The sequence below is a fragment of the Rhinoderma darwinii genome, chromosome 3 (genome assembly GCF_050947455.1).
Source record: "Rhinoderma darwinii isolate aRhiDar2 chromosome 3, aRhiDar2.hap1, whole genome shotgun sequence".
Lineage (NCBI taxonomy): Eukaryota > Metazoa > Chordata > Amphibia > Anura > Rhinodermatidae > Rhinoderma > Rhinoderma darwinii.
Window position 1 is genome coordinate 258643190 of NC_134689.1, and position 17666 is coordinate 258660855.

At 43.0% G+C, this 17666-nt stretch overlaps 1 protein-coding gene across 3 annotated transcripts in view; it reads right to left on the minus strand.

Moving 5' to 3' along the window:
• Window positions 1-8160: 8160 nt before the first annotated feature.
• The window catches only part of CPEB1 (cytoplasmic polyadenylation element binding protein 1), a 50901-nt gene continuing 41395 nt past the window's right edge, over window positions 8161-17666 (minus strand). For 2 of the 3 annotated variants that reach the window (XM_075857847.1, XM_075857846.1), the window contains exons 8-12: window positions 15888-16024; window positions 14456-14654; window positions 14269-14363; window positions 12300-12380; window positions 8161-9631 (exon numbers count right to left, since the gene is read on the minus strand). In XM_075857847.1, the coding sequence (XP_075713962.1) occupies window positions 9521-9631; window positions 12300-12380; window positions 14269-14363; window positions 14456-14654; window positions 15888-16024 (623 nt within the window). In that variant the 3' untranslated portion in view covers window positions 8161-9520. The remainder of the gene's footprint in view (window positions 9632-12299; window positions 12381-14268; window positions 14364-14455; window positions 14655-15887; window positions 16025-17666) is intronic. The other variant, XM_075857849.1, reaches the window with a different exon arrangement.

Genomic DNA, 17666 nt, shown 5'->3' on the forward strand with positions numbered 1-17666 from the left:
CCCAGTTTTTTGTGCGCTGTTTGCGGCTTTGTTTGCGTTTGTTTGCCGCTTTGTTCGGGCCGTTTTTTCGCTTCGTTTATCTTGGCGTTTTTTGCTTGTTTGTTTGAGTCTTTTTTTGCGATGTTTTTTGCTGTTTTCCGTTGCATTTATCATAGCCTTTTTCACGTCGTTTATCGTTTCTTTTTTTGCGTCGTTTGCGGCTATTTTTGCTGCGTTTTTCGTTGCGTCTTTCGTGGCGTTTTCTCAGTAGTTTTTCGCAGCGTTCTTTGCCTTTGATTTTCGGCTTTTTCCGCTATGTTTTTCCTGACGTTTTTCGCCTCTTTTTTCGCGGCTTTATTTGCGATGTTTTTCGCTGCATTTATCGTCGCCTTTTTTTTGCATTGTTTTGCAGCTTTTTTTGCTGCGTTTTTCGCGTCGTTTTCCGTTGCGTTTTTCGCCCACGGCAATTGAGCGCCGCGGGCATAAAACAATGCGAAATACGCCTTCTCTGCCTCCCATTGACGTCAATGGAAGGTCAGAGGCGTAAACACCGACACCTCCCATTGAAATCAATGGTACGCATTTTCGGGCCGTTTTTGACGAGTTTTGCTACGCTGTTTCCGCTTAAAAAAACCTCGACAAAATACTGTGTGAACTTAGCCTAATGCTGCCTCCGTTATTGTACTTCATGTACCATTCCTCCTCCTCACATGCACTTTGTGCTGTGAGGAGTAATTTTATTACATAGATGACACTACCCCTCCCCCACCTGTACCTAGCACTATTGTAACTTATCGGAGTAGTGGAATCCCACTATGGTCAGGGATTCCGCTCCTGCACGCTTTGCTTGGACATAGACCTAGGCAGACATGAAGCAATCCGTTGTGGACCAGAATCATAGTGGCGCTGTCTACCTAAGGGCAGATTTACACAAACGCCATATACGTCCGTGCAACCCGCATGTTTTTCACACGTGTGGCACGGACCTATGCAAGTCTATGGAGCAGTGCAGACTGTCATTGATCTTTGCGTAGCGTTATTCCGCTGTGTAAAACTCACAGCATGTTCTATATTCCGGCGTTTTTCACGCATCACGCACCCATTGATGTCAATGGGTGCGTGAAACCAACACATTGCCGCACGGCAGCACCTCCGTGCGAACTGGCTGTTTTGCACAACAGCTGTCAAAAGGATGAATGCAAACAGAAAAGCACCACGTGCTTTTCTGTTTACAAACATCCAAATGGCGTGTCATAATGATGGCAGCTGCGCAAAAACCACGCATATGATGCTGCCTCACGGAGCAGGCAAAATGCCGCGTCTTTTGCCTGCGCAAAAACGCCACGTTCGTCTGAATCAGGCCTTCTACACATTTTTAGGCGAGTTAGTTCAGACATTGATGAAAACTCCGCTGCGGACGATAGGCAGCGGTGCAGAAATTTCAGGCCGCAGCATGCACTGTCTGTTGCAGAGAAGTGGAATGGCACAAAGTATTTCAGCCTTTGCAATGCAAAAACTGAAATCTGTGGCAAGTCCGCTGTGTTTTCTGCAACGTCTGAATTACCTGTCAAAACTGCAAACATTGGTGCAGATTCGTTGCATACTTTCCCCTAAATCTGCAACAACATTTGAAGCATAAAAACTCTGCCACATCTGAACGTGCCCTAATAATAACAGCCAGCGCTGTGGCCACCACAGTATTAGCGATGGTCAGCTACTGGATGTTACCCAGATATGCTATTCCCAGTTTCCCTGGTGGCGGAGGGTACCAGGGTCATAGTGATGGTTAGTGTTCGTCCAGCCCCGTCTTATGCCTCATGCACACTTGCGTGTAAGATTGACGCCCGTGAGAAATGTGTATGAATCGGGTCAGTTTGTGTGCGTTATGCATCAGTGTGCTTAGCAAGTGGCATGCGTTCTTCACGCACTCAGAAAGGCCATTTTTTTGTTACAACAAATTGCAGCATAAATCACACACCAAACACATGTGCGCTGTTTGTGGTTTTCACGCATGCATCTATTTAATGTGTAGGTGCATGATAACGCACCAATAGAGGACATGCAGTATGTTTCACGCAGCGGACTCTCGCTGCGTGAAAACGGCCCCATTGAAATAAATGGGTCGCGTGTGCTGTGCGTGGTTTCGACGATCAGCACACGGACGAGATTCACCCTGGTGTGAATGGGGCCTTAGGCACGATTTACACTAGCGTGAATTAAGTCTGTGTGCTTTGAAAAACCGCACAACACACGCGACCCATTTATTTCAATGGGGCCGTTGACACATGTGTGACTTTTCATGCAGCGAGAGTCCGCTGCGTGAAACATACTGCATGTCCTCTATTGGTGCGTTATCATGCACCTACACTCACATTGAAGTCAATGCATGCGTGAAAACCACAAACAGCACACACGTGTTTGGTGCGTGATTTACACAGCAATTTGTTGTAAAAAAGAAAAAAATGGGCTGGCTTTGTGAGTGCGTGAACACCACATGACAATCGAAACGCACACTGATGCATAAGGGCAGATTTACACGAGCGTGTGCATTTTGCGCACACAAATACGGTGGCATTTTGCGTGCGCAAAATGCACTTGACAGCTCCGTGTCATGTTCATACGGATGCGCAGCTGCGGTTTTGGCGCAGCCGCCATCATTATGACACGCCATTTGGATGTTTGTAAACAGAAAAGCATGTGGTGCTTTTCTGCTTACATTCATTATTTTACTGCTGTTGCGAAAATCACGCTCTTCCCACGGAAGTGCTACCATGTGGTGCGCCTGATTTTCACGCACCTATTGACTTCAATGGGTGCGTGATGCTCGAAAAACGCAGAAATATAGAACGTCGCGAGTTTTACGCAGCGGACTCACGCTGCGTAAAATTCACGGACTGTCTGCACTGCCCCATAGACTTGCATAGGTCCGTGCGACCCGCGTGAATACCACGCGGGTTGCACGGACGTATAGCACAATCGTGTTAATCCGCCCTAACGCAAACACACGGATGGGATTGACGCAAGTTTTTCACTCGTGGAAAATACACACGCTAGTGTGCATGAAGCCTTACTAATGGACGCTGTTAGACAGTGGCCATTAATAATGAACTAATAATAAATTTTTAAATAAAATGAGTAGGACATAGAAAAAATATTGTAATAAAATAAACACACACAACAGTGGTTAACAATTTTATTAAAAATAAAAAAGGTGTAATTGAAGTAGTCCTTGAACTTGATGTAGTACCAAGGACCCAAACGGTAAAAAACAATAAAATTTTTTTTTAAAAAAAGAGGGATGCTTAGATACACTGCTCGTGTGATACTGTTAGACCATGTATCTAAGCCTACCACAAGGTAGCCTTAGTAACATTACCCAAGCAGACAGTGTCACACATGGGCCATGTATCTAAGAATACCACATGTTAGGCTTAGATACAGGACCCCAAACCACTAATCTTAGGGTATGTTCACACGGCAGCGTCCGTAACGGCCGAAATCACGGGGCTGCTTTCAGGAGGAAACATCCGTCATTTCAGCCGTAACGGCATGTGCAGGCGCTTCAACGTCGCGTCCATAACTGGAGCTGGTTTTCCATGGAGTCCATGGAAACAGGCTCAATTTACGTCTGAAGTAGTGACAGGTCACTTTGGCGCGGGCATCTATTTACGCGCCGTCATTTGACAGCGGCGCGTAAATATACGCCTCCTGTGAACAGACAAACGTCTGCCCATTGCTTTCAATGGTCAGATGTTTGCCAACGCTTTCAAGCCGTAATTTCGGACATAATTCGGGGGTTAATACGCCCGAATTACGTCCGTAAATAGGCCGTGTGAACATACCCTTAGGGTATGTTCACACGCACTAATTACGGACGTAATTCGAGCGTTTTTGCCCTGAATTACGTCCGAAAATAGCGCCTCAATAGCGTTGACAAACATCTGCCCATTGAAAGCAATGGGCAGACGTTTGTATGTTCACACGAGGCGTATATTTACGCGCCACTGTCAAATGACGGCGCATAAATAGACACCCGCGGAAAAGAAGTGACCTGTCACTTCTTTGGCCGTAATTGGAGCCGTTATTCATGGACTCCAATGAATAGCAGCGCCAATTACGTCCATAATGGACGCGGCGTTCAAGCGCCTGCACATGCCGTTACGGCTGAAATTACGGGGATGTTTTCAGGCGGAACGCCCTTGTGTGAACATACCCTAACAATGTAGGCTTAGATACAGGACCCCAAAAGATCTTATCTAGTTCAGGACGGGGCTATTTTGCGCCTTCACGACCAGACACCGTTTAGCCATTTTTAGCATGTGTTCGTTAAATGGCTATAACTTTTTTATTTGTTGGGCTAACGACGTGATTTTTGCAAAGTTTTTTTCCGTAGACAATTCAGGTTTCATTTTTTATACACACTTTTTGCCATTTTAGAATTTGTTCATAAAGTTTGAAAATCGTAAAAAAATACGCTTTTTTACGTTTCAGCTATTTTTTTTATGGTAATAAGTTTTACCCTAACATAGACCTTTTATTTGTGATAGTCATTGTCTACCGTAAATTTTTATATATTACATGTCTATATTAGGGTAATTGGGTCAGCGCTAGCGTTACAATGATTGGCGGGGGGGGGGGGGGGGGGGGTTGGGGGTGAACGGTATTTTTTTTGGGGTGGGTATTTTGTCTATTTATTATTTAATTTTTTTTGTACTTTACTATTTTTTTTATTACTATGGTCTGTCCCCCAAAGGTCAGAAAAGACCTTTGGGGAACTTTATATATTTTTTTTCTTTATTTTACACCATCTTTTCCACTGTAACTGGGGCTGCACAGCAGCCCCAGTTACAGGGGAAATCAGCCCTCTCTAGTAAGATCCAGCAACAGTCTGTCACTAACGGCACCCGGCGATCATGTGACCTGTCACATGATCACCGGGGCCGCTGTCTCTATTCCTATACACAGCGTTCATTGAACGCTGTGTAAAAAAAAACATCGGAGAAGACAGAAGCAGCTAAAGCTGCTCCTATCTTCTCCTCAGGGTCCCCGGCAGTCACTGATAGCCAGAGACCCGACATTCAGCTGCCCGATCGCGCGGGCAGCAAGTTAAAACCCGAGCCGTAGAAAGTCTATGGCTCGGGTTTTAAGGACCCGTCCCTGACCGCAAAAAATACAGCCAGCGGTCGGGAACCAGTTGTTAAACAGTGTACTATTATAGGCTCTGTTCCGGGACTCGCCTGACATCGGAGCAGAGCCTATACTAGCGTAGTGCAGGTCCTACGGCGCAACGGTGTCCCGCGGGCCGCAGATAACAGCCTCAAGGGCTGCATGCGACCCGTGTGCTGCATTGTATTGTATAATTCCCTATCAAAGCCTACTATGTGTAGGCTTTGATAGGGGAAGAACTAAAAGTACAGATGCCACTGTACCTCTAGTCCGCAGGTGCCGTCCCGCTTCACTTTTTTCACTGTGAACACGCACAGGCGCGCTCACAGTGAAAAGATGCATAGGCTGGGCAGGCGGGCACCCGCAGAAACGACAAGGTCTCCAGTGACGTGTCGTATCCCATCCGAGGTCTCGCTGGGGCGAGACCATGTGATCGGGAAACGACACGACAGTGGAGGAGGAAGAAAACGTGACGTCAGAAGACATGTGATCGGCAGAAAAGTGCTGCCGGAACGGAGAACAGAAGCAAGATTGCACAGGTAAGTATATTATGGAATATTTAATGTGTGCATTGTGTGTTTAAATTTAAAATAAAAATATATCTCGGACAACCCCTTTAAGCCTTGTAACTTCCTAGTAAAATAAGGATGTTCAAAAAAAAATAAAAAAAATGATGCAAACAGAGACCTATGGGAAATGTTAACTAGTAACTAGTGTGGTATAACTGTCTAAGGGCTTATTTAGACAAATGGGATATACTTCTGTGCAACACGTGTGATTTTCACACGCGTTGCACGGACCTATATTAGTCTATGGGGCCGTGCAGACATGTGCGTGATTTTTACGCAGCGTTGGTCCGCTGCGTAAAAGTCACGACATGGCCGTTCTTCGTGCATCACGCACCCATTGAAGTCAATGGGTGCGTGAAAACCACGCATGCCGCACGGAATCACTTTCGTGTGAACTGCGTGATTCGCACAACAGCTGTGAAAAGGATGAATGAAACAGAAAAGCACCACGTGCTTTTGTTTACAAACATCCAAATGGAGTGTCATAATGATGGCGGCTGCGCGAAAAGCACGCAGCTGCACATCATATGCTGCTGCCACACAGAGCTGTTAAGTGCCTTTTGCGCAGGCAAAACGCAGCGTTTTTTGCGTGCGCAAAAACGGCACGCTTGTGTGAATCCAGCCTTAACAAGCAGATACATTTGAATTTAGAAAAATGCTAATTTTTGCAAATTCTCTAAATGTGTTTTTCACAAAAAAAAATATTGAATTTAGCGACCCAAGCAATTCTGAGATTGTTTTCTCGTGACATATTGTACTTTTAGTGAAAAAATTTGATCGGTAAAAGCATTCCAAATTTATCACCACATCTAGTAGTAACACGTCAGATTTTAAAAATGAGGCTCTGCCATTGTCAAAAGCGGCTGCTGCGGGGAAGGGGTTAAATAGATGTTACACCTTTCGATTTAGTTTGAGTTTAGGAATTGTGCTTTAATATATCAGGCATTCTGTTAGTCAGTTTACAGCAAGGCACAAATAAAACTTGCTGTAAACAGGATGGCAAGCTGGAGTTTTACAGTCTGCTGGATTTGACTATACCCTTACATGTTAAGATTTAGGAGTAAGGGCAGATTCACACGAACGTTGCGTTTTTGCGCGCGCAAACAACGCAGCGTTTTGCGAGCGCAAAAACCATTTGACAGCTGCGTGTGTCATGCGTGTCTGATGCGCGGCTGCGTGATTTTCGCACAGCCGGCATCATAGAGATGAGGCTTGTCAACGCCCGTCACTGTCCAAGGTGCTGAAAGAGCTAAATCTTTCAGCACCCGACAGTGAATGCCGAACACAACAGCGAAAAACCTGTAAAAAAAAAAAGATAAAGTTCCTACTTACCGAGAACTTCCCGGCCGTTGCCTTGGTGACGCGCCTCTCTTGACATCTGGCCCCACCTCCCTGGATGACGCAGCAGTCCAAGTGACCGCTGCAGCCTGTGATTGGCTGCAGCCTGTGCTTGGCCTGTGATTGGCTGGAGCTGTCACTTGAACTGAAGTGTCATCCCGGGAGGTCGGACTGCAGGAAGGAGACAGGAGTAATCGGTAAGTTAGAACTTCGTTTTTTTTTACAGGTTCATGTATTTTGGGATCGCAAGTCACTGTCCATGGTGCTGAAACAGTTTAACTCTTTCAGCACCATGCACAGTGAATGTCTCCCGACGTCGCGGACCGGAATTTTTTTTGCCGGGTTCGGCCAAAACGAGTTTGGCCGAACCCGGTGAAGTTAGCTTCGGTTGTCGGGGTTCGCTCCTCGCAAAGACACTCCGTTTGGATGCTTGGAAACAGAAAAGCACGTGGTGCTTTTCTGTTTCCATTCATCCTTTTGACAGCTCGTGCGCTGTTTGTCTGTTCGCACGGAAGAGCTTCCGTGCGACCTGCCTGGTTTTCACGCACCCATTGACTTCAATGGGTGCGTGATGCGTGAAATATGCAGTTATTGAACCTGTCGCGTATTTTGCGCAGCGAACAAACGCTGCGCAAAATACACGGGCTGTGTGTACTGCCCCATAGACTTCTATAGGGCATTGCGTGCCGCGCGAAAACCACGCGGCCTACACGCTGCCAAATCACGTTCGTGTGAATCCCCCCTAAAGCTTTTCCACAGATTTCTGCAAAATAGGCATGCTGCAGATTTGAAAATCACATGTGCGATCTATGGATTCTGCATTAACAAATTACAGTACTAGTTTAAATCTGCAACAAATCAGCTGAACTTGAACATACTCCGAGGGTATATTAACAGCACATGCGTTGCTGCGACATATGGAATTCCTTTCTTCCATCAGGATAGGGTGGTTTAAGCAGCATGTGCATGGATTTCATATCAATGGGACAGGGCGTAATCACATGTAAGCAATGAACAGTCACAAAATGCTGCGAGTCATTAATGTGTGGGTAGCCAACATACAAGTATAAAGTGGATCAGAGATTTTGACAGACAACAAACAATGCAATCACTGCTTAAACGTGTTTATTATGTGCCAAACAAAAATAAAGAAAACTACACCACATCTGCAGGTTAAGTGCATTTTCTGCTTGCATAACTACAATGAGGTAGAGACTTTACACACGCAGCTTCACAGAAATACCCATTTAGGGCAGCTAGTGCAGATTTAGCTCAGCATGTTATGGAAAAAGGGAGTTACAGACAGTGGGATCTTTGGCACAGAGCTTCCAAACAGGGGTCACTGAACATTTTTTTCTCTTTAAAGGGACACAAATTTTAGAGGCTTGAAACAATTTGCATATGTCAGCTTCTTCCTTTAACAAAATACTCAACCTAAGAGCATGGGCACATTCCCTCCAGGAGAAAGGTCTCATCTCTTGCCTCTACCTCATTCTCAAAAGAAAAAATATATTACAGCCCTTTTCTGTTCAGCCAACCAAATAGAAAGTGATTAAAACTCTACCATCCCCTGAAGTGCAAATTAAAAAAAGTGCAACAAACATCCTTAAAACTATATACACACACACTAATGTTTCAGCCAAGGCCCCAAGTTTGTCATTTTTGTTGCAAATTCTGTTGTACAAATAGTTTATTTAAGGTTATTCTCTTCAACTAGCAGCTCCCAGAAACACAACACTTGCAGTAATGTTAAAAGCTGCCAGGAAAAAAAAAAAATGGACTTAAAAACCGTCTTTTTTAAGAGTGTAAAAAGGAACTGGTAAAAATCCCACACAGGGTAAAATATGAAATATGATTTGGTTTAAATTAAGAGCAGATCCTGCTTTTGTTTCAGTAAAAATGCCAACTGAACATAGTTTTATGTAGTTCAGAAGGACATTAAAGAAATCAGAAGGCACTGTATGGCAATGGCAAAAAACTGGGTTACAGTTTAATGAAATATGTATCGCCCACAGTATTTGCAAGGAGTGTAAAAAAAGCATCTGTAATAAAAAAAAAAAGAAAATAAAAAAAAAAGGGAAAAAACCCAAGGCAAAGGCATTAAACCATCTGATGCTGCTTACACATTGCTTACATTCAGCAAGTGTTAGAGCTTAGTATGGATACTGCAAAACTAAATCGGAGTACCAAGCCCCATTAGCACAAAAAAAAAAAAAAACAACCCTTGAAAACATAGACCGTATCCCTGGCAAAACTGCTGTGCACAAGTGCAAAAAAAATTGTTACAAGGTACAGCAAACAGTAAGTGCTAAACAAAATAAAAGTGACTTCACTCCCCCCACCATCCGTTGACTTCCACAATAATCCTTGAAAGATGTATGAATGCTCCTCGTCCTGTCTGGAGGGACATAAGGCGCAGGGTCCTCTTCAGCTTTCAGTGAAAAATTTATTCTTAGCTGGCAACATTTTTAACTTGAGTCACGGCTCTTCTGGTTGCGCATTAGAGGACGGTGGTGACGTAGAATCTCCATGGAGTGCTGCCAATGCCAGCAAGAACGGCAGAAGTACTTGAAGCAAACCTAAGAATGGACAAATTATTATTTTTTAATTACATTTTGCATTTTTACACCCGATTAGAAGTTAACCATTTTGCTGCTGTGACAATTTACACTTCAATATATATTAAAACGCAAGTTAATTTTTGTGTATACACATATGAAATTAGACACCTTACATATTGTAAAAACTGCCACCCAGCACTTTGCATTAGATGCCCATTGAGTGCAATTTTGCATTAAAACGCAAGATTGTTTAACACACGTACAACACAACCTTTTGTGTGTGGCTGGATCTGCTTTGGACAGACTTTTAGGAAAATGGTACTCGTGGATTATGGCAATTTGTGGTGCCATTTTTTAAACAGTGGGGCATACTAATACTGTCTAAGTTTACAGTGTCTAGGATTTAGATGTGATGGAGGGGACATACCTTATATGAACACAGGGATTCCCTTTGACTCGATCAAAGGGGGTTCCCCCTCATTTTTCCCTTTGGCTGCTGTAATCTAAGCTGACCGCAGCATTCGTGGGGATATTGGCAGAGACCAGGGGGGGTTTCTCTGATCTGTACAGTTAAGAGTGGGGCTGCAGATGTGTATTACAGCCACTGCCCTGCTCCTGATCGCACGAACACACACACACTTGCGGTGCCCACTATCAGCATGTGATGTGGCCGGTGCTGTACTAATTAGCAGTGGGGCACTTAAGACAGAACAGGGGGTGCTGTGCAGTGTGCGCTCACCATGTTCTGTCTTCAGGGTTGGCACTGCCGCTCATCAGTGCAGCGCCAGTCGCATCAGCTCATGCTAGTCACTAAATTTATGCATTTCAATAATTTTGCGGTATTGAGCCATTTGAGTGTGCACAGAATTTAAATAGCATCGATATACTACGGAGGTCTGTGACCAAAACGCCACTAAGTGATCCAAGATGGTCTGGCTTTGGCAGTTTATTTGCAAGACTGCCACTGAGGGAGTTAAAAATTATAAAAAAAAAAAAAAAAAAAAAGGCATTTAATATTTCCACATTGATGTCAAGCTAACATGGCTGGAGTGGATGCCACTAAAACATGGGAGTTTTATAAAAATGCTGTTTCAATTTACCCTTGCTAATGTACGGGGTAGTTGTGAAATCAGACTCTGCACAACAGCTTAAAGAGGCTCTGTCACCAGATTTTGCAACCCCTATCTCCTATTGCAGCAGATCGGCACTGCAATGGAGATAAGAGTAACTTTTTTTTTTTAAAAAACGAGCATTTTTGGCCAAGTTATGACCATTTTTATATTTATGTAAATGAGGCTTTCAAAAGTACAACTGGGCGTGTATTGTGTTAGTTACATCGGGGCGTTTTTACTTTTTTTTTCTAGCTGGGCGTTATGTATAGAAGTATCATCCACTTCTCTCAACGCCCAGCTTCTGGCAGTGCAGACACACAGCGTGTTCGAGAGATCACGCTGGGACGTCACTCACTTCCTGCCCCAGGTCCTGCATCGTGTCGGACGAGCGAGGACACAGAGGCACCAGTTGATTCTGCAGCAGCATCAGCCTTTATACAGGTAAGTGGATGTAGCTACTTACCTGCAAACGCCGATGCTGCTGCAGAAACTGTAGCCTCTGTGTCCTCGCTCGTCCGACACGATGCAGGACCTGGGGAAGGAAGTGAGTGACGTCACAGCGTGATCGAGAACACGCTGTGTGTCTGCACTGCCAGAAGCTGGGCGTTGTGGAGAGAAGTGGATGATACTTCTATACATAACGCCCAGCTAGTAAAAAAAGTAAAAACGCCCTGATGTAACGAACACAATACACGCCCAGTTGTACTTTTGAAAGCCTCATTTACATAAATATAAAAATGGTCATAACTTGGCCAAAAATGCTTGTTTTAAAAAAACAAAAACGTTACTCTGATCTCCATTGCAGCGCCGATCTGCTGCAATAGGAGATAGGGGTTGCAAAATCTGGTGACAGCCTCTTTAAGCAGTTGCCAATCTTAATGCTAAAAGATGAAATCTAAATAGAATAATTTCTACTGATTGCACCAGAGGTGAATTAAAGGTAGCCTGTCCTGCACGGTCATCACTAACAATTCCCCTCCCCTCCATGCTTGACTGAAGTCTCTGCATGACTGGAGCACCGTATGATGCAGCAGATTAGCCAGTGGAGTCCAGAAGGGAAGCATTAGTCATGCAAGCGCAGCACACTTATTCGACATCGGGCTTGTCCTTACTTGGCATCCGAAGAGATTAATCTACCCATTTACACTCTTGAAAGCCCCAACATATGTAATAAAAAAGTTATGTGGCCACTGTTTTAAACTGTCTCGCAAGTGGCTTGTGGGGAGACTCAGGTGACAAAAAAAATTAAAGGGATTATAAACCGGTATAGAACATACACCTGGTTTTACAGGCACGCTTATTTTATTTTTTGTACCAACCTAAGCCCCTGAAGTGAAGCTGGATTCTGCATGTATTGCAGCATAGACATTTGGGTACATACATTGAGCTGATGTAGAGCACTGCTAAAATAAATAAATTTAAAAGAGCGGAGACTAACTGCTTAGTTTTAGGATTTTTCATTGTAGCTGCCCATTAACCGGTCCCTTTTTAAATGCCAGTTCTACTAAAAAACGTACTGCCCATTATACCCATGTACACAACACATTGCCATTCTGCAAAGAATTTAGAGCTACCTGGTCTCTGCAGAAGAAGGGACCTGGCTGAGAGTTGCAAACCTGACACATGGAGTCTTCAAGGTAAGGGTCAATCTGAACCTGAAAAATGTGGCCAATGTAAAAGCCTAGCATAAAACAGATCCAAACTTTTGAAGAGCAACTTATAACAAGCATAATTATGAATTATTGAATTAAGGAATAGTTAAAGGAGGAGATTATGGTAGAGACGCTGCCAGTTCAAACTTTGTAATTCACTATACAACATCTGGTCCACAAATCATATTATGCAGATTTTAAAAATGAATGTTTTATCAAGTATCAAACCAATAACTGCAATTGGACACTTTGGGTACGGTGGTAGCTGATCAAAAGCTGCAAATATGGGCACCCTAGTATCCCAATCATTCCTATCACATCACTTTAAATTACAATCTATAAGCGTACGACAGCCACCAAGATAGAGTATGGCGTAGGGTCATGGGCTGAGTCCGTTCTATACTCAGTGGGCAGCTGGTATGTTACAACCATCACTGCATCGGCCGGGTTTGGAGATAACTGGATGTTTAACCACTTAATTCAAAAGCGATCATGGCATGACAGAGGGGCAAGCCCATTGCTGTCCCCCCATGGGGTGTTGATGAAGGGGCAGCTTGGGGGCCTAATGTAGGCCTCAATGAGTGTTAACTTTTGGCTCCTATTAAGCCCTGACAGAGGCAGGGCTTATTAGGAGCCGGTAAATAGCACAATACACGGGAGCTGTATAATACAGGCGATCAAATGATAGCTTGTGTATTGTTCAGACTATAACACGCAGTTTTTAACAATAATAAATCTTGCTAAAAAGTCCCTGCGTCATAGTAGGCAGTCAAGGGACCAGGCAGCGCCAGGCCCCCTGACCGCTTCTTACTTAACCCCTTCCTTTTCTGTGATGTGCCAGCACACCATGGAGCGGGGAGGGAATGTTTGGAATGGAATAATGCACTGAGCCCTCTCCATACACTGCAGATGTCAGCTGTTTTACAGCTAACACACTGCTCTAAGTCAGGAACAATGATGGCACGGTTCCTGGCCGTTTAACTAGTTAAATTCGGCAGTCAATGGCGACCGCTGTATTTATAGGGGTCTTCCCACGAGGGACATTTATGACATGTCAACAAGATATAGGTCATAAATGTCAGATAGATGCAGTTCCCAACTCTGGGACCCGCACCTCTCTAGAACAGGGGCCACCTAAAGCCCGTTCTGGCTTAGCCAGCTCTGCTGTCTCCCAGCCACTTCCTGGTTACATAGTAGTTACGGAAACCGCGTAACTCGCTGAGCTATGCCGTTTCCGTAACCCCCATAGGACTGAATGGTAGTTACGGAAACAGCGTGGGATGCTACGCTGCTTCTGTAACTGCCAGTCACTACAATGGAAGTTACGGAAACAGCAAAGCTCAGCGAGTTACACTGTCTACATAACTCATCCATGTATTGCAGTGTATTGTGCCCAAGTCCACTAGGGAAACAAATTTTTATTTTTTTTAGTTTAAAAAAAAAAAAAAAAAGTGCTAATAAAAACTACAGCTTGGCCTGCAAAAAATAAGCCCTAACACGGTTCAAACGTTGAAAAAAAAAAATCTAACAGTTACAGATCTCAGAATGCGGTGAAACAAAATAAAAAATAAAAAAATGTATGGAAAAAATTGTCAGTTAAGTCTTATAGTCCGAAAAATACGGTTTTCATCTGCAGAATACTGCACGTTGACCACCAATAAAACCCCAAAAATAGAGAAATTGCAGACCCCCCCTCCCCCACTTAGAGAATTTCACCCAACAAATTCTCTATTTCCAACTATATTATATGGTACTTCAAATTGATTTTTTCAAGTCAAGATTTCTGAACTGTAAGTTATGAATTTGACAATTTAGTGATCTGAACATTAGTGCAAAGCCCTTCATTCCAACAGGATAAGCAGATACAAGGCACATAGTTCATTTAATTTACCTTTTTGGTAAACTTGGCAGTTTTTATCTCGACAAATGCAGCACTAACAGCCTTAAGATAACTGCGCTGGTTGTTGAAAGTCACACGACCTGAACCTATTTTATAGTTAAAAAAAAAAAAAAGAAGAGAAGTTAATGGACTAAACTAAAACAACTACTGAATTAAATAGAAGGGTAGAGCTACACACCAATTGGGTACTTGTGCTTATCCGTATCAATGCCAGCATAGACTACACCCCCAAACAGATCATTCATTATAGAGGCAAGAGCTTCAGCATTCAGCATTCCATGCAAAGCCCCAACAAACACCGTTTTACTGGGATCCAAGCGCTGAGATGGACTACGAACAAAGTTGCTGTCTGCCAGCACCCAAGGAATGACCTGCACCTACAAAAAAAAAAAAAATGTTATGTTGTAGCTGGCGCTCAAAAGATGAATAACTTTTTATGCAGAAAAGTAAAGTGTTGATCTGCCCTGATCAAGATTTGAGAGACAGTTAAAGGGTGCTATCCACCTAGTAAGTCACTGTTTAATTTTTTTTTAGAGGCTCTGTCACCACATTATAAATGCCCTTTCTACATAATGTTCGGTGCTGTAATGTAGATTACAGCAGCGGTTTTTTTATTTAGTTAAACAATTTGATGGAGTTATGGCCTATTTTAGCTTTATGCTAATGAGTTTCTTAATGCCCAACTGGGCGTGTTTCTTTTTGACCAAGTGGGCGTTCGAGAGAAGTGTATGACGCTGACCAATCAGCGTCATACACTTCTCCCCATTCATTTACACAGCACATCGTGATCTTGCTAGATCACTATGTGCAGTCACTTAGGACACTTCAGTAACGTTAATCTGTGAGTATTAATAGACATCACTACCAACCAGGACGTGATGTCTATTCAGAATCCCGACACTTCGCTAACGTTTGTGTGTGATTTACAGCACCTCAAGCATAATCTCGCGAGATTATGCTGTAAATGACAGCCCAGCGTAATCGTGCTGTGCATCACACACAAACGTTAGCGAAGTGTCAGGATTGACTAGACATCACAACCTGGCTGGTAGTGATGTCTATTAACTCTCAGGACACTTGAGTAACGTTAATGTGTGTATGCAGGTGCACAAAGTGATCTAGTAAGATCACTGTGCTGTGTAAATGAATGGAGAGAAGTGTATGACTCCGATTAGTCACCGTCATGCACTTCTCGCCACAACGCCCACTTCGTCAAAAAGTAACACGCCCAATTGGGCATTAATAAACTCATAAGCATAACGCTAATATAGGTCATAACTTATCGGTTTTCCAAATAAAAACCACTGCTGTAATCTACATTACAGCGCCGATCATATTATGTAGCAGATAGGCCACTTATGTGGTGACAGAGCCTCTATATAACCAAATCTTACATAAAGATAAAACATTGATTGTGGCTATGGACAGTCAATTTGTTAGGAAAGTATTATGGAGGCTTCCTGTTAAAAGCAATTATCTGATCTTACTTTGGCCTGACCATTTAAAATGCAGATTAAGGATATTGCTGCAGAAATGTAAAGCTACACGTCAGGAAAGGTGTTCAGACAAATATATACAATTTAACACAAAAAAAAATAATAAAAAACTACCTCCTTGCAGCGCATCCTGCGACTTGACATCTTGAAGTAGTGCTCACTCAGCCCATCCTGGCTCAGCAAGTCCTGAGTACAGGCTTGAAGCAGTGCTCGGACAGATTTTTCGGATTCAAACACCAAGTACACATAGCCTGCAGTATTAGAGAACATGATTTAGAAGATTTGTACATAAAGGGACAGATGAAGACAAATACTACATCAAAAAAAGATCTTCATGCTCTAAATATAGGTATATTATCAGTTCAAATGCAGCAGGTTGTGTTGTCTTTGTTGCCCAAAATCTACACTCCTTTAGCAACTGAATATTTCCAAACTACCATAGAAAAGCTTTAACTGCCAAGCTTATTGTGGTAACAGTTCAACTGGTGTAAAAAGGGATTCTCTGGAAGACAGCCTGTCCATATGCCCTATTAGAGCATATGAACATCAGGCCTGATCTAAGTCACAAGTGGGAAACATGAGCAATTCAACTGTCTGGCTGCAGCTTTCATAGCAAAATCATTTGTCAGGAGTGCTGGACCTGCCCTGATTGCAGCAGTGAAAGTAGTTTTATGGAACCAGCCCTTCAAGCAAGGTATAGCTTACAGTATTTCTCTAGGAGTGCAAGTGTAAGGTAAGGTTTGTGTACTATGTGACAAAATAAGGTTTTTAACCCCTTAATGACCGGGCCATTTTGCACGTTAATGACCAAGGATTATTTTTTGATTTTTCACGGTTGCATTCCAAGAGTCGTAAAAAAAAATTTATTCCGTCGACATAGCCGTATAAGGGCTTGTTTTTTGCGGGACGAGTTGTATTTTGTAATTGCACCATTTTTAGATGCTTACAATATATTGATTAACTTTTATTAACTTTATTTTAGGAGAGAATTGAAAATAAGCAGCTATTCCAGCATTAATTTTCACGTTATAAATTTACGCCGTGTACAATGCAGCGTAAATAACATGTTCACTTTATTCTATGGGTCGGCACTATTACGGGGATACCAAATATGTATAGGTTTTATATGTTTTTCCTACGTTTGCACAATAAAAACCCTTTTAGAAAAAAATTACTTGTTTTTGCATCGCCGCGTTCCAAGAGCCGTCATTTTTTTATTTTTCCGTCGATGTGGCCGTATGTGGGCTTGATTTTTGCGGGTCAATGTGTAGTTTTCATTAGTACTATTTTGGAGTACATAGGACTTATAAATTAACTTTTATTTTATTTTTTATGGGGGGAATGGGAGAAAAGAGAATTTTGTCGTTGTTTTTTGCGTTTTTTTTGGACGCCGTTCATCCGGCGGTTTAATTAATGTGTTAATTTTATTGGTCAAGTTGTTACGATCGCGGGGATACCATATATGTGTATGTGTGATTTGTTTTGACACTTTTACTGAATAAAACCACTTTTTGGGCAAAAAAAAAAGTAGTTTTATTTGATTTTGACTGTAATTATTTTTTTTTTTTCTACAAACTTTAAAAAAAAAAATGTCAATCAGTTAAATAAAGTCCCATCAGGGGACTTCACTATGCGATGTGCCGATCGCATATATAATGCTTTGGTATACTTAGTATACCAAAGCATTATTGCCTGTCAGTGTAAAACTGACAGGCAATCTGTTAGGTAATGCCTCCGGCATCACCTAACAGGCAGATGCTGAAGGCAGACCTGGGGGTCTTTGTTAGACCCCCGGCTGTCATGGAAACCCGACGGCGACCCGCGATTTGTTTGCGGGGGCGCCGATCGGGTGACAGAGGGAGCTCCCTCCCTCTGTCAAACACATTAGATGCC